This window comes from Bufo gargarizans, chromosome 1, assembly GCF_014858855.1.
Source record: "Bufo gargarizans isolate SCDJY-AF-19 chromosome 1, ASM1485885v1, whole genome shotgun sequence".
NCBI classification, from domain to species: domain Eukaryota; kingdom Metazoa; phylum Chordata; class Amphibia; order Anura; family Bufonidae; genus Bufo; species Bufo gargarizans.
Window position 1 is genome coordinate 57887648 of NC_058080.1, and position 26580 is coordinate 57914227.

General features: G+C 45.5%; 1 protein-coding gene across 1 annotated transcript in view; it reads right to left on the minus strand.

Moving 5' to 3' along the window:
- The window catches only part of LOC122927479 (signal peptide, CUB and EGF-like domain-containing protein 2), a 35373-nt gene extending 11656 nt beyond the window's left edge, over positions 1 to 23717 (minus strand). The window contains exons 1-4 of the mRNA XM_044279398.1: positions 23546 to 23717; positions 21968 to 22093; positions 11901 to 12036; positions 10969 to 11057 (exon numbers count right to left, since the gene is read on the minus strand). Of these exons, the coding sequence (XP_044135333.1) occupies positions 10969 to 11057; positions 11901 to 12036; positions 21968 to 22093; positions 23546 to 23603 (409 nt within the window). The 5' untranslated portion in view covers positions 23604 to 23717. The remainder of the gene's footprint in view (positions 1 to 10968; positions 11058 to 11900; positions 12037 to 21967; positions 22094 to 23545) is intronic.
- Positions 23718 to 26580: the final 2863 nt, after the last annotated feature.

A 26580-nucleotide genomic window follows, 5' to 3' on the forward strand; every position in this document is an offset into this window, starting at 1 on the left:
GCTCTGGGCTGCAGGATGCTTCCTCCAGGGGAGACCGCGCGGGAGCCGGAGCGTCTTCTGTCACTTCCGGCCTTCTGCGCTGAGCTGGAAGTGATGTAGAGACGCCGGGAAAGGAGTGCGCATGCGCGTAACCTCCGACACCGGATCCAGTATGGCGGCCCCCTGCGATCAATCCCCACGGCGAGGGACGCTGGAGGCCTGGCGTTCTGGCCTCGCGTCCCATCCGAGTGACCGGAAGGAAAAATGGGAGGAGCATCCACGCCAGGAGGGGTAAGTGCCAGTGGCATTAAAAAATATGGTTCGGCTAAGTGCGAGTCCCTCACTCATGGATTCATCCGGTATGAGAGAACAGTCCCCAGACCCTCCTGCCCAGGGACATGTGAGTAACCCAGCAACACATGAAAGGGAATAATGATAGAATAAACAGGCTATAATGCTTCACTAGACCTATCATAATGTCTCTTAGGGAGAAAAAGATCCTATCCTCAAGGTGGAGAGTAAAAAGAAGCGCCAGCTGCAGCAAAAGGCTTCAAGATTCATATACAAAGAAGCTTTGTGCGGAATGTATTAATAAAATGATGAAAGAGGAACAGTAGTCCCTGTTAACAAACCTTAGAACCATCATTAAAGAAGAGGTTAAAGCATCAGTTTCCTCCTTGATAGCGCCTAAAGGTGGCTGAGCAAACCACTGGGATAAAAAGATCTAGAGAAGCCTTAGAATCAGACCCAGAGGTTATAGGGGTGGAATATTCGGAAGAGGAGGAAGAAGAGGAGTCCTTGCCTCCTTCATCTCATGAGGAGAAACGTAAATACTGTTTCTCAACTGAGGACATGGATTCCCTTCTGACCGCAGTTAGGCAGACTATGGATATCTCGGACGAACAGACAAAAAGATCCATTCAGGAAGAAATGTTTGCTGGCCTAATTACAAGTTTTTCCCTTGAATTCTAGCTTAAAACAAATGATCCTAGATGAGTGGTAAGATGTAGAAAAAAGGCTTTTTATTCCTAGGGAATTCAAAAGTTGCTTATCCTTTGACAAAGAGGATACTAAACTATGGGAAGAAATCCCCAAAATAGACACCCCAGTTGCCAGGGTAGCTAAAAAAAAACAGCGATCCCATTTGAGGACTCCTCCCAGCTGAAGGACCACATGGCTGATGATCTCCTGAGAAAATCTTGGGAGGCTTCTGCAGCCTTGATTTCAACTAACGTCGCAGCTACATCAGTTGCTAGATCCTTACTAATATGGTTATCTCAGCTGGAGAATCATTTGTCAATGGGAACTCCCAGGGAAGACATTTTGGAGACTATCCCGCTTCTAAAGATAGCGATTGCCTTTACAGCGGACGCCTTGGCTGAGTCAGTCAGGTTCGCAGCTAAAAGTGGGGCCCTTCTGAACACTGCAAGGAGAGCTCTGTGGTTAAAGAACTGGTCTGGCGATCTTACCTCAAAGAATAAATTGTGTGCAATTCCATTTTCGGGATCATGTGTGTGTTTGGGCCTAGCCTGGATAAAATTCTTGAGAAGGCCTCTGATAAAAAAAAAATAGGGTTTCCAGAAATGAAAACTAGGAAGACATTTTTTTCGCAAAAAAATTCCAGCCAAAAAACCAAACGTATAAAGATAAGGGAAAGTCGGGAAGATGGTCCTATCCAAAAGGGGGTAAGGGCAGAGGATTTCTGCTTAACCCCAACACTTCCCAAGACAAAACAATGACGCCAGGCCAGTCGGGGGAGATTAAGATCCTTTCTCCCAGCATGGAGCCAAATAACTGAAAACCCTTGGGTGCTCCAAATTATTCAAGAAGGATACATCACAGGCAAATCTCTTAAAAGACGTCGCAAAATTGAGGAATCTAGGCGCGGTGACTCACGTCCCTGCAGATCAGGAAGGCAGGGGCTACTAATCAAGGTTATTCCTGGTCAAAAAGCCAGATGGTTCATTCAGAACTATAATCAACCTAAAACCCCTAAACGTCTTTATAAAGTATCGCCGCTTCAAGATGGAATCAATAAGATCAACTGCACCCCTCATTTCTCAGGGAGTGGTAATGTGCACCTTGGACTTAAAGGATGCTTACTACCATGTACCAATACATCCGGACCACCAAAAATTCCTAAGGTTTGCAGTAAGAGAAGCGGGGAAAGTAAATCATTATCAGTTTCAATGCCTGCCCTTTGGGATATCAACAGCCCCTAAGGTGTTTACAAAGCTGGTAATAGAGATAGTGGCCTTCCTCAGACTGAAGGGAATAAAGATTGTACCTTATTTAGACAATCTTCTCCTAACCGCAGATTCCTCGATCGTACTAACGCAGCAAACACAGACAACAATATCCCTCCTACAGGATCTAGGCTGGATCATAAATTGGGAAAAATCAGACCTAGTACCAGAAATTATTTCCTTGGAACGATGCTAGATTCGAATCTACAGAGGTCTTTCCTTCCAGTTCAGAAACAGCAGAACCTTGTCAAAAGATTGGAAGAGTTTCAGAAGAGGCCATGAGCATTCTGGGTAGTGGCATTGCAAGGGGGGGTGCGGGCCGCACCGGGTGACACCAGTAGGGCCGGCAACTTGCACACTTCCCATTTACGAATCCCAGGCATAGTCATCTCAGGAGAGGATGTGTTTGGGATTCGAACCCACGACCTTCTGTATCTTTGTATTTCAGAAAAGTTTCTGCTGGGATTCAAACCGACAACCTTCTGTATCAGAGGCAAAGCATTTACCCACACAGCCATAAGAGCTGTAATGCTTCTGACTGAAAAAATATGAGACTTCTACTGTTATAGCTGGCTAAGTGTACATCATATATAGAGATATAGCAGAGCTGAGTGTGCTGGGACAGCTGTCATATAGAGATATAGCAGTGCTGGGTGTGTTGGGGCAGCTGTCATGTGTATAGATCAGAGGCATTGCATTTCTTATGGCTGTGTGGTTACGTGCTTTGCCTCTGAAACAGAAGGTCGTGGGTTCGAATCCCAGCAGAAACTTTTCTGAAATACACAAGCACTGACTCCATATATGGACATAGAGGACAGGACACAGGAAGAGGCTGCATCGCTGACATGGAGGTAAGTAGAAGTGGTTTTTTTTATTTTATTTTTTTAATACCCGACTGTTGCTGCTATGGGGGGGAGAGGGAGGCACTTGATACTGGCACATGGGGAGGGGGGTTGGCACTATGATACTGTCACATGGGGGGGGAGAGAGGCACCTGATACTGGCACATGGGGGGGGGGGGGGGGAGTTGGCACTATGATACTGGCACATGGGGGGGGGGGGAGAGAGGTACCTGATATTTGCACATGGGGGGGTTGGCACTAGGATACTGGCACATGGGGGAGGAGAGAGGCACTTGATACTGGCACATGGGGGGGAGGGAGGAGAGCTGCACTTGATACTGGCACTTTTGGGGGGTTTGGCACTATGATACTGGCACATGGGGGTGGGAAGGAGAGGCACTTGATACTGGCACTTGGGGGTGGGAAGGAGAGGCACTTGATACTGGCACTTTTTTGGGGGGATGGCACTATGATACTGGAACATGGGAGGGTTTGGCACTTTATACTGGCACTTTTCTTTGGGGGGGGGGGGAGATGGCCCTATGATACTGGCACATGGGGAGGAGAGAGGCACTTGATACTGGCACATTGGGGGGGGGGCAGATGGCACTTTGATACTGGGACATGTGGGGGGGGGGGAAGAGAGGCACTTGATACTGGCACATGGAGGGCATCTATGGGGACACTTACTGGCACATTATTGGGGGGCATTATGGGGGACACTAGGCCGGCAGCCTATCAGAGGCCGGACACTGAGGGCATCTACTGGGGCACTATATATGGGGCATTTTATACTGGTGCATTATGGGGGGCACTAGCAGGAAAGGGGGAGAGGAGCACTATGGGGGAATTTACTGGGGGCACTATATAGGGGTATTTTATACTGGCACATTATAGGGGCACTATGGGGACATTAGCTCAACTGGGGGCATTACAAGAGGGTATTTTTTGCACCGTCACATTATAAGGAGAATTATTTCTACTAGGGGGGGGGGGGCATTATGGTGGGCTTTATTATTCCCCCATGGTATGACCCCTAGTAGCAGCACCAGCCTGTCCCTGCTCTGCTAGCCCTCTGCCCCTTCTCCAAATCCTTATTATGAAATCTTTCTCATTAGGGTAAAACACATCAGCTCCGCCGAGCCCCCGGCCAAAGTGTAGAAGTGGTGTCCGAGATCCCCAAGAGCCAAGCCAAGTAATTGTAAGTTTTCATGTAGAGTATGTTTGTTATACACAATACACCGCTACACTGTGCCCCACAATACACCGCTACACTGTGCCCCACAATACACCGCTACACTGTGCCCCACAATACACCGCTACACTGTGCCCCACAATACACCGCTACACTGTGCCCCACAATACACCGCTACACTGTGCCCCACAATACACCGCTACACTGTGCCCCACAATACACCGCTACACTGTGCCCCACAATACACCGCTACACTGTGCCCCACAATACACCGCTACACTGTGCCCCACAATATACAGTATACCTCTACACTGTGTAGTCTGTTCTATAAGCACCATTGTTTTGTGGTGGTGGACAGAAAATAATCTGAAAGTGCCCCTCCCGAGACCAGGCTCTGACTGCTAGGGGGGTAAGGGGGGGGGGTCTGCTGAGCTAACGGATGCCCCCTATGGCAGTAGCACCACCATAGACACCATCTCTAGCAACGCCACTGATTCTGGGCCTAATGACATCTTGTATATTCACGGTACCGTAGAGTCAACATCACACAAGAGTCCTATAAAAGATGATCCTAGCGGTCTGGGATGGAGACCACCGATCCATAGACCGGAAAATCCCTAAGAGAAAATGCTCGGAAATCTCTGGATTGGTGGCAAATATCAGACAACCTATCAAAAGGAGTCTCCTGGAATCTAAGTCCATATATTGTAGTGACAACAGATGCCAGCCAACAAGGATGGGGTGCAAAGGTTGGAATCTACTCCTTTCAGGGAACCTGGAACCAGACTATAAAGAACAGATCTTCAAATTTCAGAGAGCTTCAGGTCGTTTGGGAGACACTCAGAGTCAAGATCTTTTGAGCGGACAGAATATAAGAATCCTATCAGACAATATGACAGCGGTCTCCTTCCTCAAACATCAAGGGGGGAACAAAATATCCTCTCCTTCAGAATCTGACAAAAAAAAAATTCCAGGGCAGAAGAGAACGTGCTGTCAATCTCAGCGGTTCACCTAGAGGGTTCAAGAAACCAGTTGGCAGATTTCCTCAGCAGACATTTTATAGATCCAAACGAATGGACTCTGAACAGACAGGTGTTTCTAGAACTGACATCAACATGGGGATACCCAGAGATCGATCTCTTTGCATCAAGGGAGAATGCACAAAGCCTCCTTCTCCAGAAATCCAGCCGATCATCCCACAGCAGTAGACGCTTTATCCCAGCCCTGGAACATGAAACTAGCTTATGCATTTCCTCCTTTCCCCCTGATTTCAATAGCCCATGGATCATGTGATGACCAGAGTGACATCACCACAGGTCCTTTTCCTGTACACAGCAAAGAAGACGACAGAAGAGATGCCGGCTGCATGAGATGCTAATATTTCCCTTTATAACCATGTTATAAGGGAAAATAATAATGATCAGGTCTCCATCCCGATAGTCTCCTAGCAACCGTGCGTGAAAATCGCACCGCATCCGCACTTGCTTGCGATTTTCACTCAGCCCCATTAACTTCTATGGGGCCTGGATAAACACACAATATAGAGCATGCTGCGATTTTCACGCAACGCATAAGTGATGCGTGAAAATCACTGCTCATGTGCACAGCCCCATAGAAAGGAATGGGTCCGGATTCAGTGTGGGTGCAATGCGTTCACCTCCCGCATCGCATCCGCGCGGAAATCTCGCCCGTGTGAACTCAGCCTAACAGTTTAGTTGAGCACCTATAATTGGTCATACAGATTAGATGTAGGTCACCCGATTCCACCGATTTTGGAGGGATAGGCCATTCATCTAATATACTTTGGGGCCTCCTGATTCGAGGAGGTCAGAGGAGAGAGATTTTTCTATCTTTTGTTCTCAGGGAGATAAGCTGCTGCCAGAAGTATCTATCCATCCAAAACACATTTATGCTCTGCTGAGTCAACATGCATGTGTACAAGTGGGATCAGGAGATGTAGCATCCAGGACCAATAGGGGAGGGGAAAACTGGGCAATTTTCCAGGTCCCCCCCATGTCTAAAGGGGCCCCCCTGTTCAACTACTCCACTGCCACTAGCACAATATTCGCTGTGTGCAGTGGACACAATGCTCCCAAGGCTTGACGCTAGCGTCAGGACGTCATGTGCAGGGCGCAAACTGGCTCCACCCCCTTCTTGTCATGCTGCTGTTGTGTCCTCCTCCTGCCACTACAAGCAGGTACCCTGGTCATGGACAGCGAATGAATGGTAAGGAAGATCTGTTCTGCAGGCGTGTTATATTCTACAGTTGGGACTGGGGGTGCTTTGCTATATATTATGGAGGGGCTGGGGGCGTTATACTATATACTGTGTGGGGCTACAAGTGTTATACTGTATACTGTGTGGGGCTGGGGGTGTTATGCAGTGGCCAGGTTTGGGGTGTCCCCAACGATACGATGGGTGCCCTGGACACCATCAAGGAGTCACCACGTGTTGCTGCTCTCCGGAAGAGATGGTAAGGCCTGGTGCACCCCAATGAGGCCTCCGCTAGCTGTCCCTCTCTCTCTTCAGAAGGCTGGTACCCTGGTCAAAGGCCCACAGTCTGTAGCTCAGTAGTCCGGGTGGATCCTTAGCCACAGGGTTGGTGACCCATGGTCTGTGCCTTAGCGTCCCCATCTCAGCATTTTCTTCTGGCCACTCAGTAGTCTGGCAGAATTTCCCCCTCCAAGCACTGGACCCTACCTGCAGAACACTAAGGGCTCTGAATGCTCTCCTTATATACCATTTCTAGCTAGACTGGAACCTTCTAGTGGAGAAACTCAGCACAAACAATTACAAAGTTACCACTCCCGTCTGGCATAGACTTACATTAGTGCTTCAATGATACTCAATGGCAATGACACAGGAGTTTTTCCAGACAAAAACAAGTTTTCAGACATAACAAAGCTAAACCAGACATTCAAAAGGTCTGTCTGGGTTTGGTGGTAAACAAGTCTGGCTTTCCAGGACGTCCCCCATGACAACAGCACATAGGAGGTTGTCCTTATAGGCCTCTGTAGGGACAGGAAGCAAGAGAGTTTAAAACTCCCCCCCCCCCCCCTATCCAATGTTCTTCCCGTCCCTACAGGGAGTTACAAGAGAGGCCCTCTTTAGGGTGAATAAATGGAAGTAGACACAGGCTACTAGGGCTGGAACTGGGTTGGGTGGTGTCCGGCCATTCCTCCCAGTTTCCTCAAGGCCCTGCTAGTACCTTATTGCGAGGTTCCCTAGCCTTCCCAGCTTACCCCACTCCCACATAGCTGCGGTATCTGGGAGCCAAAGCCGCTTCCCCTCTGGGGGTTCTGGGCTCGGCAGCGCGCATCCTCCTTGCGGGGATGCCACTTCCGGGGACCCCTGCGTGTACAGGAAGTGACACCGCGCCGCCAGGATCCATGATGGCGGCACCTAGAATTCCATGCTGGAGGTTTTGCATGAGGGGTCAACTCTCCCCTAGAGTCCCCAAGAAGGAAGGAGCACAGCGGCAGCAGGGGGCGGACCCTTAAGGTAAGATTTGATAAAAGGAACCAGCAAGCAGTTGTCTGGCTTGTCTGTTGTTCCAAATGGAATCCCAGATGTCTACCAAGCCCGAGATGGCTGGCAATACCCCTGCTCAGGGCAATGTAAGTTTTTACCAAGCCCTTCTTTATTCTGTTTATATATGTACATTAGTAGTAAGGGAGAGTTCCTTTGTTTCTTCCTAGGGGGAAAAGGATCCGGGGCATAGATCCCAGACAGAACCTAAGAAGAAAACAAAGAAATGTATTTCCTGTGCTAGAAAGTTACAGAAATCATACAAAAAAAAAAAAATAGCTGTGCCCTGATTTTATAGCCTGGGATCATCAAACTTAAAAGAGCCAACAGCGGTTCTGAAGACTGAAACAGGCCGAATATATCATAAAAGAGAAGCATCTAAAGATCTACTCAGACAACATCACCACGGTATGTTACCTCAAACACCAAGAGGGAACCAGGAACCCCTTGCAACAGAGGGTGTCAAATCAGATTTTTCGCCGGGCCCAGTCAAACGTGTTCTCAATCTCAGCCTTACATCTGAGGGGTAAAGAAAACACAACGGCAGATTTCCTTAGCAGGAAAAGTCGATCCTGGAGAGTGGATGCTAAACAAAGAAGTATTCCAGGAGTTATGTCACAAATGGGGTCAGCCTCAGATAGACCTATTTGCGGCCAGAGTAAACACACAAACTGTTTTACTCTCTAAATCCAAGAGACAACCCTCTAGCAGTGGACGCAATGTCACAAACCCAGAACATGGATTTCGCATATGCCTTCCCACCAATCCCTCTTATTCCGGCAGTACTGAGGAAGATTGGCAAGAGCACGACAAAGGTGCTATTGATTACACAGGCCTGGCCCAAAAGGAGCTGGTACTCGCTCCTCAGAGCAATGTGCATAGAAGAGCCATTAATCTTCCCAAGGAGACCGGATCTTCTGGTTCAGGGTCCTCTAAAACATCCAGATCTGAAAACCTTGAATTTGACGGCCTGGATCCTGAAAGGGAAAATGCTGAAAAGGAGAGGTCTTTCGGAAAAAGTAATTGCAACATTACAAAATAGTCGCAAACCAGTTACTTCAGCCATATACGGAAAAAAAAAAAAAAATATGTGGTTCCCGATTGTCTTCAGAACACCCAGACGATTCCTCACATCCTAGACTTTCTTCAGAAAGGGTTCGATTTAGATTTGAGACAGAGTACCTTAAAAGTACAGGCTATTTCGGCTTTCCAAGATTTCCCATTAGCTGAACATAGATGGGTAAAGAGGTTTTTTAAAGCCATTTCCAGATTAAAACCCACAATAAGACAAAATTTCCCAATTTGGGACTTAACCTTAGTCCTAAACTCCCTTTGTGGTCCTCTGTTTGAGCCGTTAGATGATATCTCATCAAAATATATTTGACCATGAAAGCTGCCTTCCTGGTAGCCATTACCTCCACCCGTAGGATAGGGGAAATTCAAATCTAAAAATTCTTGATGACAGAGTAATCTTAAAGTTAGACCCAGCCTTTTTACCAAAAGTAGTCTCCTCCTTCCATAAAGAACGGAAATAACTCTTCTGTCCTTTTGTGCTTCCCCTAGAAATGCCAAAGAGGAGCGTTTCCATTGCTTGGATGTGTGGAGGACGATAGTTAAATATCTCCAGTCAACAGAAGCTTGGAGACAGGATTCAAATTTATTCAGGTGAGGAAAAAATAAAGGCCAGAAAGTTACTAAACAAACCTTGGCAAGATGGAGCAAAGATACAATTTGAGAGGCATGCTCTTTACAAAAAAAATAACTGTCCAATCTCCATTAAAGCCCATTCGACCAGGGCTATGGCAACATCGTGGGCAGAGAAAGCTAATGCCACGATAGATCGTCTACAGGGATAAATTATAATACCTTTTGCAAACATTATTGTTTGGACCTCCTCACCAATCAAAATTTAGTGTTTTGACGAAAGGTCCTTCAGGCAGTGCCCCCCCACCTAAAAAAGTTTAAATGATTGGGTATTTCTCCCATGTGCTGTCATGGGGAATGTCCTGGAAATCGGTAATTAGTCTTACTGGTAATTGTTTTTCCAACATGACAGCACCAGAATATCTACCCATCCCCCTTCCCCCCAAAAAAAAAAAAATATATAATTTTCCTCACATATACTTCTATAATTAACAATGTGCTGTTAACATTGTGAATCTAGAATCGCTAGGTATATAACCTGGGGGGAAATTCAGTTGTAGCGATTTATAAGACACTGGATAGGGAGGTGGGGAGGGGCCTTTTAAAATTTCTTGCTTCTTGTCCCTACAGAGGCCTGTGTTGTCATGTTGGACTCCTGGAAAAACAATTACCGGTAAGACTAATTACCGATTTTTCCCTCCATAACATGCTCTTCTTTAAACCCTATGGCAGCTGTGGAAAATTACCAGCTTCTCATTCAAAGTCCCAAAAGTCTCTTAGTATTCATTAACCCTTTCCACAGAGCCTTGCAAATACAGTGGAAATGAACAGGATATATATCACAACATACATGTAAAACACAGTTAAACAGTATTAAACAGTGCAAGTTACCCTTTCAAGAGAAATAAAGTAAGAAGTTTTAACTTTGTATAGGGGAAAATGTTCACAAATGTCCAGACTTCAAAGTACCCCTTGCTCCAGGGCACAACCGTTATACTATATGTGGGGCTGGGGGATGTTATACTATATACTGTGTGGGACTGGGGGTAATACACTATATACCAGGCATGCTCAACCTGCGGCCCTCCAGCTGTTGCAAAACCAACTCCCAGCCTGCCTGAACAGCCTACAGCAGGGCATTGTGGGAGTTGTAGTTTTACAACAGCTGGAAGGCCGCAGGTTGAGCATGCCTGCTATATACTGTATGAGGCTGGAGGTGTTCTACTATATACTATTTGTTTAATGTAATTAAAATTACATTTTACATTATTATATTTGTTTTAATTTACTAAATTGACTGAATGTTACTGTTTGTTTGTACAATACCTCAGAATTTGGGGCACCACTTTTAATTTTTCCCAGGGCCACATTTATCTAAAACCATCCAAACAACTTTAGTTTTCACTGCATGAGATTACACACAGGAATGCTGGGAGATTTTAGCTTTTTATGTACATTATATTTATATGTAGGCTTTATGGTGTATACATTGGTACTGGGCATCACTGTAGTAAACTGACATGTATGACCTTACCTTTTTCACATGGTGTACAAGACACAGATGCGTTCTCATCTGTAAAATACCCCGGCTGGCATGACTGGCACATCACACTTCCTGTTTTGCTGTACGATGAGAAATAATAGTGCAGTTCTCAGCAATATTCACATGGTGACTGGATGGAGATGATATATAGATTTATATATGGACACATGGACATCATAGAGGGTGGTTGATTACTCGGACCAGCCTCACGAGTCAGATCAGAGAGGTGCCAGTGGATCCTGATCATGGTGGACCCAAATCATTCATTTGAAAGGCTGCCATGTAATACTACATTTCTCCCCTAGTGGCCACTGCAGGGAGAGTGAATAGCTGTCTGCAACTTTCTCGGGTGATCACAACTGATTACTGGGTTCGGGCCTCCATGCACGCAACTAGCCTGATGAAGGGCATGTGTTTTGCCCGAAACGTTGCCTCAGTTCCAAAAAGGACCTTTATGTCCGGCAAATAAAAAGCATTAATCGCATACTGGAGTGCTGTCTAAATTATTCAAAACCCATTCATTCCTATGGCAGCCCCGCTACACTACGATCCATGGTCACACAATGTAGCCATACAGTAAAAGGGGATTGCACTGATAGGACAGTATCTATATAGGGACACCTCCCCAACTGGTGGCACCCAGTTGTTAATGTATTCATACACATTCAGGAACAGAGGAACTTCACAAGGCCGAGTTCTAAGAAAAGATTACATGGTAAACACAAGTCCTTCCTAAAACAGACATGTCAGGAGAGATGACTGGGTCCTTTTAAGAAAGAGATTACAATATTATAGGAGGCATAATGGACATAAATCTACAGTATGTTCAGAAGGGACACAAGGTAATGATACAGTCCAAATCAGAATTTCAGAAGATCACTACTTCCTAGATTTTATATGTTGCAGATATGAAAGGGTCTTACTTGGTATAAAGTCCAGGAGGACATGGCAGGCATGTGACCTGACCACCCTGTGGCTGGTAGAAGCCGGATGCACAAGGCACGCAATCTGACAAATTCACACAGAAGCCACTGGAACAGCAGAAGCAAGATTCTGTATCTGGAAGAAAATACACGTTTTATGTAAGTAAATACACAACGGGGCAATGCAGGCTTCAAGGGGTGGAAACCGTAAAGTTCAATAATAGACTGCCAGCAGTTCATAAAAAAAATAAAAATAAATCTAAATATTAACGTGTATGGGGGAGTCGGAAGAGATAGCCATCGGCCGAACGATTCAGCTATTGAAGGTGTACGGGTGTCCTTAAAATCGCCATCAGCACCATGTGCAATAATAGGGAGGCTCTCTTAAACCACAGACCCTCTTCTTGATAGAGTAGAAGAAACGGATTTATAGGCAAGGCACAGTTCCAGATGGAGGAGACCCATTGCGTTACCCTGTCCCAATATCATTCACTTTATCAATACTGCCAAAAGTCAGTTAAAGGGGTTGTGCCACGAAAAATATTCTACATTTTTCAAACCAGCTTCTGGATCTGAATACTTTTGTAATTGAATGTAACTAAAAATGTAGTTCTTTTCCTTATTTCTTGTCCACCTAAGGCCTCTTTCACACTTGCGTTGTCCGGATCCGGCGTGTACTCCACTTGCCGGAATTACACGCCGGATCTGGAAAAACTCAAGTGTACTGAAAGCATTTGAAGACCAGAGTGACGTCAGAGCGCCCCATGCGCATGGATCATGTGATCCATGCGATCACGTCATCTATGCGCTTGGGGCGCCCTGACGTCACTCTGGAGCGCCCCGGGAGCCGCACGGATGGTAAGTATGCTGCTCCCCGCTCCCCACTACACTTTACCATGGCTGCCAGGACTTTAGCGTCCCGGCAGCCATGGTAACCATTCAGAAAAAGCTAAACGTCGCATCCGGCAATGTGCCGAAACGACGTTTAGCTTAAGGCCGGATCCGGATCAATGCCTTTCAATGGGCATTCATTCCGGATCCGGCCTTGCGGCAAGTGTTCCGGAGGCCGGAGCAAAAAGCGCAGCATGCTGCGCTATTTGCTGCGGCCAAAAGACGTTCCGTTCCGGAACGGAAGACATCCTGAAGGACGGACTGTCCATTCAGAATGCATTAGGATAATCCTGATCAGTATTCTTCCGGCATAGAGCCCCGACGACGGAACTCTATGCCGGAAGACAATAACGCAGGTGTGAAAGAGCCCTAACTGAGGTGGTCGCACATGCTCAGTTTAAATCTTCAACTGCCACCAGCCATTACTACGGTTACAAGCTGTGGGTGGTTACAGGGATAGAGCTACAGCGAAAAGGACACACTCCCTGAGCTGTAAGACTGATATAAATCTAGCAGAGCAATACATGGGGAGATCTCTGGATCCATGGGAGGTACAGGGCTGGTTCTAGATTTGTTAGAAAGAGATTGTCATGTGCTATATGATGTCCGATTTTCATGGAATAACTCCTTTAAAAGGGTTTCGTGAGTGTTTGATCAGTATCTGATCGTTGGGGTCAGACACCCAGGACCCCCACCGACCAGCTGTCTGAGAAGGTGCCGGCGCTCCCGTGAGCGCCGCGGCCTTCTCTGTGCTTTCCAAACTAGGGTTGTTTCGGGTAAACTGCGCAGTCTAGTATCTCCTCTTATGAGAGAACATGGCACTCGGCACGCGCCATGTTCTCTCTGGCCAGACAGTGGGGACGGAGGGAGGTAATCCCTCCCTCCTATGATGCGGGCGCCGCTGATCCCAATGAAGTGAGCAGGCTCTGAAGCTGCCCAAACCACTGCCACCAATGAATGTGTGGCTAATTAAAGCAGGAGGAGGTAAAAAAAAAAACTGCTGCGCCGTCTGAGAGGAAGCCTCCTCCTCCTGAGTGTTTTGTGTCCTCCCCAGCATCAGCCCGAGCCCCCGAGTCAAGCAGCCAGCATAACAGGTACCTGGCCTGGCCACTATGCCACCAATGATAATTAACCTTTACTTCGCTGATCACAGAGCCCCGTCAGAGGCCAGCATCCGCCTCCTGTATCTGTATTAAAGGTTAATCATCATTGGTGGCGCAGTGCCCCCCCCCCCTCTCAGTAATAAAGTCATTGGTGGCAGTGGCCACAGGGTCCCCTCACCTCCACTCATTGGAGGCAGTGGCAGCTTCAGATCAGAGACCCAGCAGTGTAATCCTGGGGCTCCGATCAGTTACCACGGCAGCCAGGATGCTACTAAAGCCCTGGCTGCCATGGTAATCTCCCTGCTGCTGTGTGCACAATACAGAGCAGCAGGGAGAGTGCGATACGTTTAAATCACACCCTTTCCCTATTTTACATATAAAATATATAAACAATAAAACATATTACATATCGCCACATCCAAAAAGTCCAAACTATTAAAATATTGAAAAAAAATCTCCTATGCGGTTAACGCCATAGCAAAAAAATAAACACGGTAAATAAAAAACACGCGAGTCGCAATTTTTTTTTGTCACCTTGTCCCCCTAAAGGAAAATAGGATAGGACTGTTCAATTATGGGCCTGATGTTCCATAAAATGCGGAATGCACGCGGCTTTTTTGGCGTTTTATTTTTTTCGTGTGGTATGGAGTATCGCAATACTGGATATCGAAACCGAATCAAAATTTTGGTATCGCAACAACCCTACTATTCCAAACACAGCGCTGGGGCTGAGCGCGATACCAAGGACAGCCGCTATACAATGTATGGCGCTGTGCTTTGAGCAGGAAGAGGACCATGGCGTTACATTTTAGACATGATGTAAGCCAATCCGGTGGGAAAGGGAAAGGGGGGTATGGCACAGATTCTGGAAAATTAAAACCATACGTTTCCCTATGTATTAAATTGCAATTTATTTCCACCACCTTCCCCCATCTATCCAATATGCTCTTAAAAATGGAACATGGCTTAACCCTTTAGTATCTGTTCCCAACATAAAAAAACTAAAAAAAAAAAACTTTTTGGGGTTGAATAGCGATTAAATAGTTTCATAGAGATAACAGATGGTATGATTATGCTCCCTTACACCCACTAAATCATCAGATCTACCACTTTGGCAGGGAAATTAATGAGTGTCCCCTCCAGCCAAAGGGACACATGAAACTACCAGGGTAGCGGGCATATCAGCTGCTAGGGGGACCCAACAACTAAAGGGGCACCCCCACCCAGAAATAAGGCGCAGTTTGTGGTGACTGTGGCAGATGGAAGGGGTGTGGGAAAATGAATTGGGCCTTATTCTAAAATTTGCTATGGTGCGCCATTTTTACTGGTTATGCCGTTAGTGTATGCATTAGACTTTTACTGCGGCATCACTATATGTATTATCATTTTGTTGTGACAATCACTTTTTGTATCATTTCTGTAGACGTTACATAGAACCGCCTAGACGTTCTACCGATCATTTAGTGTATAATCATGTCATAGCGGAGATATGTGGTACATGATTGCTTATACTTACCGTAGACTGTACTTGATGTCGTACAAATAACGTGGCCATAATTGAAACTAGGTACAAAGGACTAATTACATTGGTTGGGGGGGGGGGGATACACTGAGCATGCCTGAAGAAGGGCATGGACATCAAAAAAATAAAAAATTGGCATGTCCATATGCTCTGCCTTCGAATTGTTCCATTGAGTAAAGTTATTGACTGTTCCCATGGAGTGGACACTATTGGAGACCCCCGAATTATGTAAACTGTAATGATTACTGAGAGATTATAGAGAGATTATAGAGAGATTATAGAGAGATTATAGAGAGATTATAGAGAGATTAGAGATTAGAGATTAGAGATTAGAGAGATACACACACATTCACATTCTATGTGGTTGTGGCCACTGTACTTGAAGGATTAGGCCTCTTTCACACGAGCGAGTTTTCCGTCCTGGTGCAATGGTGTAGTCAACGCACATCATCCAGACCCGTTCATCTCAATGGGTCTGTGCACATTTTTCATGCATCATCTCTGCGTTAGGCCTCTTTCACACGGGCGAGATTTCCACGTGGGTGCAATGCGCGAGGTGAACGCATTGCACCCGCACTGAATCCGGACCCATTAATTTCTATGGGGGTGTGCACATGCGCTGTGATTTTCACGCATCACTTGTGCGTTGCGTGAAAAATCGCAGCATGCTCTACTTTGTGCATTTTTCACACAACGCAGGCCCCATAAAAGTGAATGGGGCTGCGTGAAAATCGCAAGCAAGTGCGGATGCAGTGCGATTTTCACACAAGGTTGCTAGGAGACGATCGGAATGGGGACCCGATCATTATTATTTTCCCTTATAACATGGTTATAAAGGAAAATAGCATTCTTAATAAGGAATGCTTAGTACAATAGGGCTGGAGGGGTTAAAAAAAATTTTTTTTACATTTTTTACTCACCTTAATCCACTTGATAGAGCAGCCCGGCTTCTCTTCTGTCTTCATCTTTGCTGTGCAGTAGGAAAAGGACCTGTGGTGACGTCACTGCAGTCATCACATGGTCCGTCACATGATCCATCACCATGGTAAAAGATTATGTGATGGACCATGTGATGAGCGCAGTGACGTCAAAGGTCCTTTTCCTCACAGAACAAGACAGAAGAGATGCCGGCTGATGAGAACAAGTGGATTAAGATGAGTAAAATAATTTTACAAAAAATGTAAGCCCTCCAGCGCTATTGTACTAAGCATTCTGTATTAAGAATGCCATTATTTTCCCTTATAACCAAAGGGGAAATAATACAATCTACACAACCTTGAACCCAAACCTGAACTTCTGTGAAGAAGTCCGGGTTTAGGTACCAAACATGCCAATTTTTCTCACGCGCGTGTAAACGCATTGCAATGTTTTGCACTCGCGCAATTTTTCCTGCGCATTTTCCCACGATGCACCTGCATCTTTTCCAGCCCAAAACCATGACGCCCGTGTGAAAGAGGCCTTAAGGGAAAATTGCAGCATCTCCTATATTGTGTTTTTTTTTTTTTTTTTATGCAGCTCCATAGAAATGAATGGGATGTGAAAAATATTCACCCAACACATTATACACAGATTGCCTTTGGACTGTTCATGCTTAATGGCGGGTAACCCCAAAAACTGTCTGGCCATTAACAATGAACAGTGAAAGAACGAGGACTTTGTCAGTTGATTTAGTCAGCTTGCATGGCAGCGCGGTTCAAACCCCACAGTGGGAACATTTCAGCTGCTGCCCGACCACGCCATTTGGTCATACCCTTAGTGCTCCTACATCAGCCACTGAGGACTCTTTTTCGCAGTTCCCCTTCCCGCCCTCTATAATGAACGCTGTTCAGGAGATTTCTGAATCACTTACGGTACATAATTCTGAGTCACATGAGTAAAAAAAGGAATTAACCCAATTACAGGGAGCGTTTCCTACACCGATGACACACACAACAAAAATAACACATTTTAACAACTTACCAAACGTTGGGACAGAGGAACATATTACCACAAAAATCATCTGAAAATAGAAACTGTTACCACCCAGTGTGCATACAATACTAATAGTTAAATAGAATACGCTGGAGTATAATATGCACAGGTCTAGTTTCATAGAAAATGGGCACCAGGTCAGCAGGCAAAGTATGGTTGCCGCCACCATCAATAGAGCGTGCCAGTTGCATACAGATTAAAAAAGGGGGTTTTCTGGGAGTTCAATATTGATGGCCTATCCTCAGGATAGGTCATCAATATCTGATCAGTAAGAGTCGGACTCCCAGCATCCCCGACAATCAGCTGTTTGAAGATTCTGAGCTCCTGTGAACGCTGTGGCCTCTTTCGCCGGTTATGTGCAGCCCCATTCATGTGAATGAGCCTGGGCTGCAATACCAAGTGCAGCCACTATACAATGGATGGCGCTGTGCTTGCTGAGAGGAGGCTGCAGTGCCCCGCAGCTCTGCTGCCTCTTCAAACAGCTGATCGGCAGGGGTGTCAGGAGTTGGACCCCCACCAATCAGGTATTGATGACCTATCCTAAGGAGAGGCCCTCTGCCCTTTGACAGGACCAGGCGGTATAAACGTCATCACACCTGGCCCTGACTTCTCCTAAAGTCCATCAAAATGGAGAGGGCGCAGCAGTTAGAGAGCTGAGCCTCTAGGTGTAATGGTAACGCCCCCGTTGCTCCTAGAGGCTCATTTTCATATAATAAAACTTAATTTTTCTCAGCAATGTGGCCACATATGAACATGGGACCAACACAGATGTCTTCAGCTGCCAAGAGGACATGTAACAGGTCAGCCAGCGTCATAGGTACAAAACTGCTGACAGATCTTCAAAACATTTAAGAATTTTTGATATTTTTTTTTCTATTACTATACAGGAGTATATTTAAAAAAAGGTACCACTTAGAACCGAACCAGAGTTCGAGAAATGTTTTTTTACAGTACAAATTAATTCATGAAGTTATTACCAGAAGTCTCACAAGACTTTGATGAGCCGAAGTTATTGCTTCGCGGAGCCAATACATTCTAATACTGTACAGAGCTCCTGCCCCGTACAGTAGTGGAACGAAGTTTTATACGAATCGACTTCGGGTGTTTCATCCGAAGTCGATTCGCTCATCCCTAATAGGGATCACTACACCTCACATTGAACTGAAATCCCTCTTCCATATGCTTCCCTTAGGCTACAGTCACCTAAACTTTAAAAAAAAAAAACGACTGTTAAAAACGGCTGTCTAAAAGACAGCTGTTATATATGGCCCCTTCAATTGTACAGGGTCTGTTTGGCCGTGAAACAGCCAAAATAGGACATGTCCTATTTTTTGACAGCAGTGTTTCAAGAGCCGTTAAAAAAAGGTTTATGTGAATAGTCTCATAGTAGCATTAGTGCTTGCAGAATTATATACAGACGTGGACAAAATTGTTGGTACCCTTTGGTCAATGAAAGAAAAAGTCACAATGGTCACAGAAATAACTTTAATCTGACAAAAGTAATAATAAATTAAAATTCTATAAATGTTAACCAATGAAAGTCAGACATTGTTTTTCAACCATGCTTCAACAGAATTATGTAAAAAAATAAACTCATGAAACAGGCATGGACAAAAATGATGGTACCCCTAGAAAACACAGAACATAATGTGACCAAAGGGACATGTTAATTCAAGGTGTGTCCACTAATTAGCATCACAGGTGTCTACAACCTTGTAATCAGCCATTGGGCCTATATATATGGCTCCAGGTAATCACTGTGTTGTTTGGTGATATGGTGTGTACCACACTCGACATGGACCAGAGGAAGCAAAGGAAAGAGCTGTCTCAAGAGATCAGAAAGAAAATTATAGACAAGCATGTTAAAGGTAAAGGCTATAAGACCATCTCCAAGCAACTAGATGTTCCTGTGAGTACAGTTGCACATATTATTCATAAGTTTAAGATCCATGGGACTGTAGCCAACCTCCCTGGACGTGGCCGCAGGAGGAAAATTGATGACAAATCTAAGAGACGGATAATCCGAATGGTAACAAAAGAGCCTAGAAAGACTTCTAAAGAGATTCAAGGTGAACTTCATGCTCAAGGAACATCAGTGTCAGATCGCACCATCCGTCGTTGTTTGAGCCAAAGTGGACTACATGGGAGACGACCAAGGAGGACACCATTGTTGAAAACGAATCATAAAAAAGCAAGACTGGAATATGCCAAACTACATGTTGACAAGCCACAAAGCTTCTGGGAGAATGTCCTGTGGACAGATGAGACAAAAATCGAAGTTTTTGCCAAGGCACATCAGCTGTATGTTCACAGACGAAAAAATGAAGCATATCAAGAAAAGAACACTGTCCCTACTGTGAAACATGGAGGAGGCTCTGTTATGTTCTGGGGCTGCTTTGCTGCGTCTGGCACAGGGTGTCTTGAATCTGTGCAGGGTACAATGAAATCTCAAGACTATCAAGGAATTCTAGAGAGAAATGTACTAGCCAGTGTCAGAAAGCTTGGTCTCAGTCGCAGGTCATGGGTCTTGCAACAGGACAATGACCCAAAACACACCGCTAAAAACACCCAAGAATGGCTAAGAGGAAAAAATTGGACTATTCTAAAGTGGCCTTCTATGAGCCCTGACCTCAATCCTATTGAGCATCTTTGGAAGGAGCTGAAACATGCAGTCTGGAAAAGGCACCCTTCAAACCGGACACAACTGGAGCAGTTTGCTCATGAGGAGTGGGCCAAAATACCTGCTGAGAGGTGCAGATGTCTCATTGACAGTTACAGGAAGCGTTTGATTGCAGTGATTGCCTCAAAAGGTTGCGCAACAAAATATTAAGTTAGGGGTACCATCATTTTTGTCCATGCCTGTTTCATGAGTTTATTTTTTTACATAATTCTGTTGAAGCATGGTTGAAAAACAATGTCTGACTTTCATTGGTTAACATTTATAGAATTTTAATTTATTATTACTTTTGTCAGATTAAAGTTATTTCTGTGACCATTGTGACTTTTTCTTTCATTGACCAAAGGGTACCAACAATTTTGTCCACGTCTGTAATTTAAAGGGGTATTCCTGGTGGCTGTAATGATGGTCCTTCCCGAGTCTCTTTTTAGGTACTAGAAAACTTCTCAAAGTGTGCATAACTACTGTGAGCGTGCAAACTCCCAATAATTTTCTGCTGTTCCCAGTTGCAGGGTGCAGTCCTAGATCAGATTGCCAGTCTTAATAGTGAGGCGGGCACTGGAAGCAATTAACCCTACCCATATGCAGTAAAGTCTAAAGCCATGTGAGTGTGTTACCTTTACCGTCTCAGTCCAGCACAGGCTATAAAGGGCATCTGTCAGCAGTTTTGTACCTATGACACTGGCTAACCTGCTACATGTGCGCTTGGCAGCTGAAGACATCTGTGTTGATCCCATGTTCATACGTGTCCGAATTGCTGAGAAATAATAAGCTTTAATATATGCAAATGAGCCTCTAGGAGCAACGGGGGGCATTGCCGTTACACCTAGAGGCTCTGCTCTCTCTGGAACTACCAGGTATGATGTTGTCACTGCTTTGCCCTGTCAAAGTGGAGAGGGCACAGCAGTTGCAGGGAGAGCGTAGAGCCCCTAGGTGTAATGGCAACGCCCCTGTTGGGGAAAAAAAAAAGACATAAGTGCATCAAGTTCAACCAAGGGATGAGTGGGGATCTGTTTTTTTTAGAAAATGCTAATTTTCACATTACCATTAATGTTATTTAAGAATTCATCTAAGCCTTTTTAGAATTGTTGACTGTTCCTGTTGTGATTAAAATATATTAAACCTAATTTGTCTCAGCACTGTGGACACATATAAACATGGGACCAACACAGACTTTAGCTGCCAAGCGCACATGTAACGGAACAGCCAGTGTCATAGGTACAAAACTGCTGACAGATGCCTTTTAAAGTCCTCCACCTTCTGTAATAATTCAATACTTCCTTCTCTCAGAAATTAAACCATTAGTAAAGTTACTTTTCTGGCAGTTTCCACTCTCAGGACTGGTGTTTTCCTGGAGAAAGCTCCTGCCTTGGCAGCAGCACATGCTAACAGGTCTTCACTCTAGCTTGTACAGCAGCACAATCTCAACTAACCAACCAGTGGGGAAATGGGACCAGTCCATTACCTGGCAACTAAAACTAAGCATGGCCAGTTCACAGTTTCCTACCCATACATATCATACTTCGTGCATAGTTAGTATCACAGTAAAGATTTTAAAAGATTTAGTAATGAACCATAACATTATAGCATTAACCCTTTAGCAGTGAACTGGCAGGTCACTGCATTCCAGCTATGAAGAGTTCTAAGTCATTTTCAATGTACACCATGGATAGGTGATATTTGCTAGACTGGTGGACCCTTACCGATTGCCTGAACATGGGTCCCATGTACCCCTTTGAATGGAGTGGTGGTCAAACATGCATTCTGCCACTCCAAGCAAAGTCAATGGCTTCTCTTGTGTGGCTTGTAAGCTTGGGGGGTTTGGATGCCCCTTTAGGTGCACACCTGCTTCCTTGCCCCAGCAGGGGGCAATAGCACAAGTAAAAGTGATGTCTGTACTCACCATTGTTGGAGTGTGTTCCGGGGGAACAGGCTTCGCAGTCAGTGGTGTTTACCGATGTGCAGTTGGTGCCAGGCGTGGACGTCATAGGGTCGACGGTGGTGGAGAGCTGGCATACAACTGCACACGCTGTGGAAGATTACCAGAACAAGGCAATTAAAGCAGGAAGGAGACGATGTGCTCAGTAATTAATCTGAATCAAGTGATTTACATGGGGACACAGAAAAGCAGCCTTTAGTGATGTAGCAGAGCGGAGGTTTGTCAGTGGGTACCATTCCTAGTATCACAACGTAAACTTGTAGTGTGATCAACTGTACATCTTAGGGCTCATGGACACAGTCATAGTTTTGGTCCGCATCAGATCCGCGTTTTTTGCGGATCGGACGCGGCCCCAGTCATCTCATTGACTGTCTGCATCTGTCAAGTCAGTTCAGAACCCTGCAAAAAAAAAAAAAAAAATAGAACCTGTCCTATTCCTTTCTCCGTTTAGCGAACAAGGATATTACATTTCTGCAGGAGAAAAAAAAACAAAAAAACACGGCAGCATGCACTCGGCCAGTATCCGTGTTTTGCGGATCGGTGATTTGCAGACTGCAAGACACTCGCAGCCGTGTCCATGAGCCCTGAAAGGCAATGTCTCCTCACAGACAACCATTTTATCCTGACACCTACGGTAAATAGCTAATTTGCTGGAGGATGATGCGGCAGCAAACATAATACTAAATGTCGGCCATTAAGTTGAACGATGGTTTATGTCAGGCATGCTCAACCTGCGGCCCTCCAGCTGTTGCAAAACTACAATTCCCAGCATGCCCAAACAACCTACAGCAGGGCATTGTGGGATACATAGTTGTAGTTTTACAACAGCTGGAGGGCCGCAGGTTGAGCATGCCTGCTTTATGTAATGCAGTACAAGTGCGCCAGACCAGGAGACGCCGCTTGTAAACGGTAAGAACCTGTGGCGGTGTAGCCAGCAGTGACCACTCTAGGTGCAACATCAAAATAAATGGGTGACCATGTCATATACAGACGGGCACCAGTCTGCCAAAGCTAGAATTGCCCATTCTTAGTGGCTCGCTGCGCTTTCGATAACAGACAGATGGTGCAATGCCCCCTCTCCTGTAACAAGGTATACGTACAGGGGTTGGCATTGGGAGATAACTCCTACAAGCTGGTTCACATATGGTCTTGAGTAGTGTTGAGCGAACTTATGTTTTAAGTTCGGCGTCTAAAGTTCGGGTTATAGAAGAATCGCGTTATGGATTCTAAATTCCGTTATAGTCCGTGGTTGCGGAATCCATAACGCGATTCTTCGATAACCCCAACCTAAAAAACAAGTTCGCTCAACACTAGAAAAAAAACTTAAATCTACACACAACACACACGGCAATCCAGTGCAGCAGAGCTGAGATTGTTACCTGCTATGATGATATCACAATGTTCCATAGGACTCGAAGAATGATCACAATGCAATGCAAACTCAGCCTCTGCTACATCCAGATCTTTATACACAATAAAGCTACTGTACCCCACATGTTTTAAGCAATAGTAAAAAGGAATAATAGCAGGATGAGCGCTCACCTAGAAGGAGGCACAGAGCAGGAACCCTCCAGCAGAGTCTTGGCAGCGAGGGCCTCATGTCTACAAGGGCATGTCCTCAGCCTGGACACCAGAGCTTCATGTATCACCAAGGCTTTCCCACTGACCAGCTACTCTGATAAAACTTCCTCCTTCTCTCCCTGCGACTTCTCCTGTTGTGAGTCATCACCTGATTGAGATCATGTGCTGGGCTCAGACTCCTAACAAGCAGGACTGGAACCTCCCCAAAACCACCATTTACTCCTCTGCAGATTGCACTACATTTCACCTCTCATGATGGGCATCAGCAACGCAATGTTCATCTCATCCCCTTAAGGCCATGTTCACACCTTTGACGTACACATGGCATAAAGCGGATGCTTCTGACTGATGCCATATAGCGGCATCCGTCACTAAAGGGTCCCAAAGGTCCCTATAACTGTTACAACAGGGGCACAGAGAATGAGGGTACAGAACATGTGGCACTATGTATGGGGGCACTGAGCAGGTGGCACAGTATGGGCGCACAGAGAATGAGGGTACAGAACATGTAGCATTATATAAGGGGCCACAGAGCCTTAGGAAACAGAGAAGGGGGGCATAATAATAATAACATGTATTTATATAGCGCCACCATATTCAGCAGCGCTTTACAAATTCATAGGGTTCATGTAATGCATGAAGCACTATATAAGGGGGCAAAGAGAATGGGGGTACACAGAGCATTGGGGCACAGAGAATGCAGGCACTGAGCAGGTGGCACAGTATGGGCGCACATAGAATGATAGTGCAGAAGATGGGGACACAGAGCATGAGGGCACAATAAAAGGGGGCACAGACAATGGAGGCACAGAGCGTGGGGGCATAGAGACATATTCTGCAGAAATGAATCGTGGAGAAGCCAACTGTTGTGGTCTGAACCCGGTGGAAAGAAAAAGGGAGGAGATGTCACATGTAGGTCAGTAAATGTAAATTTATTCTGCCACTGAATGCATCTGATGAGAGTTGTAGTCACTCATATGGTCTACAGCTATTGATGGATGGTAGCATTCAATTGTGAAACAACTCCCAGCACATATACAAGTCAGGTCCATAAATATTGGGACATGGACACAATTCTAACATTTTTGGCTCTATACACCACCACAATGGATTTGAAATGAAACGAACAAGATGTGCTTTACCTGCAGACTGTCAGCTTTAATTTGAGGGTATTTACATCCAAATCAGGTGAACGGTGCAGGAATTACAACAGTTTGCATATGTGCCTCCCACTTGTTAAGGGACCAAAAGTAATGGGACAGAATAATAATCATAAATCAAACTTTCACTTTTTAATACTTGGTTGCAAATCCTTTGCAGTCAATTACAGCCTGAAGTCTGGAACGCATAGACATCACCAGACGCTGGGTTTCATCCCTGGTGATGCTCTGCCAGGCCTCTACTGCAACTGTCTTCAGTTCCTACTTGTTCTTGGGGCATTTTCCCTTCAGTTTTGTCTTCAGTAAGTGAAATGCAGCTCAATCGGATTCAGGTCAGGTGATTGACTTGGCCATTGCAGAACATTCCACTTCTTTCCCTTAAAAAACTCTTTGGTTGCTTTTGCAGTATGCTTTGGGTCATTGTCCATCTGCACTGTGAAGCGCCGTCCAATGAGTTCTGAAGCATTTGGCTGAATATGAGCAGATAGTATTGCCCGAAACACTTCACAATTCATCCTGCGGCTTTTGTCAGCAGTCACATCATCAATAAATACAAGAGAACCAGTTCCATTGGCAGCCGTACATGCCCACACCATGACTCTACCACCACCATGCTTCACTGATGAGGTGGTATGCTTAGGATCATGAGCAGTTCCTTTCCTTCTCCATACTCTTCTCTTCCCATCACTCTGGTACAAGTTGATCTTGGTCTCATCTGTCCATAGGATGTTGTTCCAGAACTGTGAAGGCTTTTTTAGATGTCGTTTGGCAAACTCTAATCTGGCCTTCCTGTTTTTGAGGCTCACCAATGGTTTACATCATGTGGTGAACCCTCTGTATTCACTCTGGTGAAGTCTTCTCTTGATTGTTGACTTTGACACACATACACCTACCTCCTGGAGAGTGTTCTTTCTGGCCAACTGTTGCGAAGGGTGTTTTTTTTTTTACCAGGGAAATAATTCTTCAATCATCCACCAGTTGTTTTCCGTGGTCTTCCGGGTCTTTTGGTGTTGCTGAGCTCACCGGTTGTAACGATCGGCAGGGTGGTTCCATCTGCAGCACAGCGACTCCTCCCACTGGGCGGAGCTACCCCATATAAGCCCTGTGGCAGCTATGCACAGTGTTCCACTAATTTGGAGTGTGCACCGTGCATACTGCTACAGAAGCCTCCCTCATAGGCATTGGATCCGGACCCCGGAACCCCTGGGAACCTTATTCCTCACTCCGCTAACCTCCCTGGCAATCCGGGACGCTACTGAGAACTCTACCAAACCGCAAGTATAATGAATTCAGTGGCTGAATATAACCTGGACTATCAGTACCTTCCAACTAAGCAATAATATTCAAGGCACTCTGTTCTCTGTATAACTTATGCAAGTGAGGTGTGTGTTATGGAAAACAAGATTCATGGACTATAACTGTTGCCTACATCAAAATGAATTACTACATCCACCTGTAGGGCGTATGGCATCTCGCCGCTAATAATACATTCAGAGCAGGGAACAGGTGTATGATGTCAGGATCCCTAACTCTCCGCTCAGTTGTTTGAGAGAGCCGCCTGGGAATCCACTACTGAACCTGATCTATAACCTCACTTTCCTTCTGGGTCTTGGGCACTGGTTAATGCAACACGATTCCGCAGTTGAGATCCTCGCAAAACAGCTCGGTGCATTACATATTAGTGGAACCACAATGGATCCAGCGGAACTAGCACGACACATCGTCATCCTCTCACAAAAGGTTGAGAACCTCTCAGAGGATGTTCAGAACCTGCAACTAGAGAACCAGACATTGCGAGACCTTGTCGCACAGAACACAAACCCCCCAAGGGAGGGA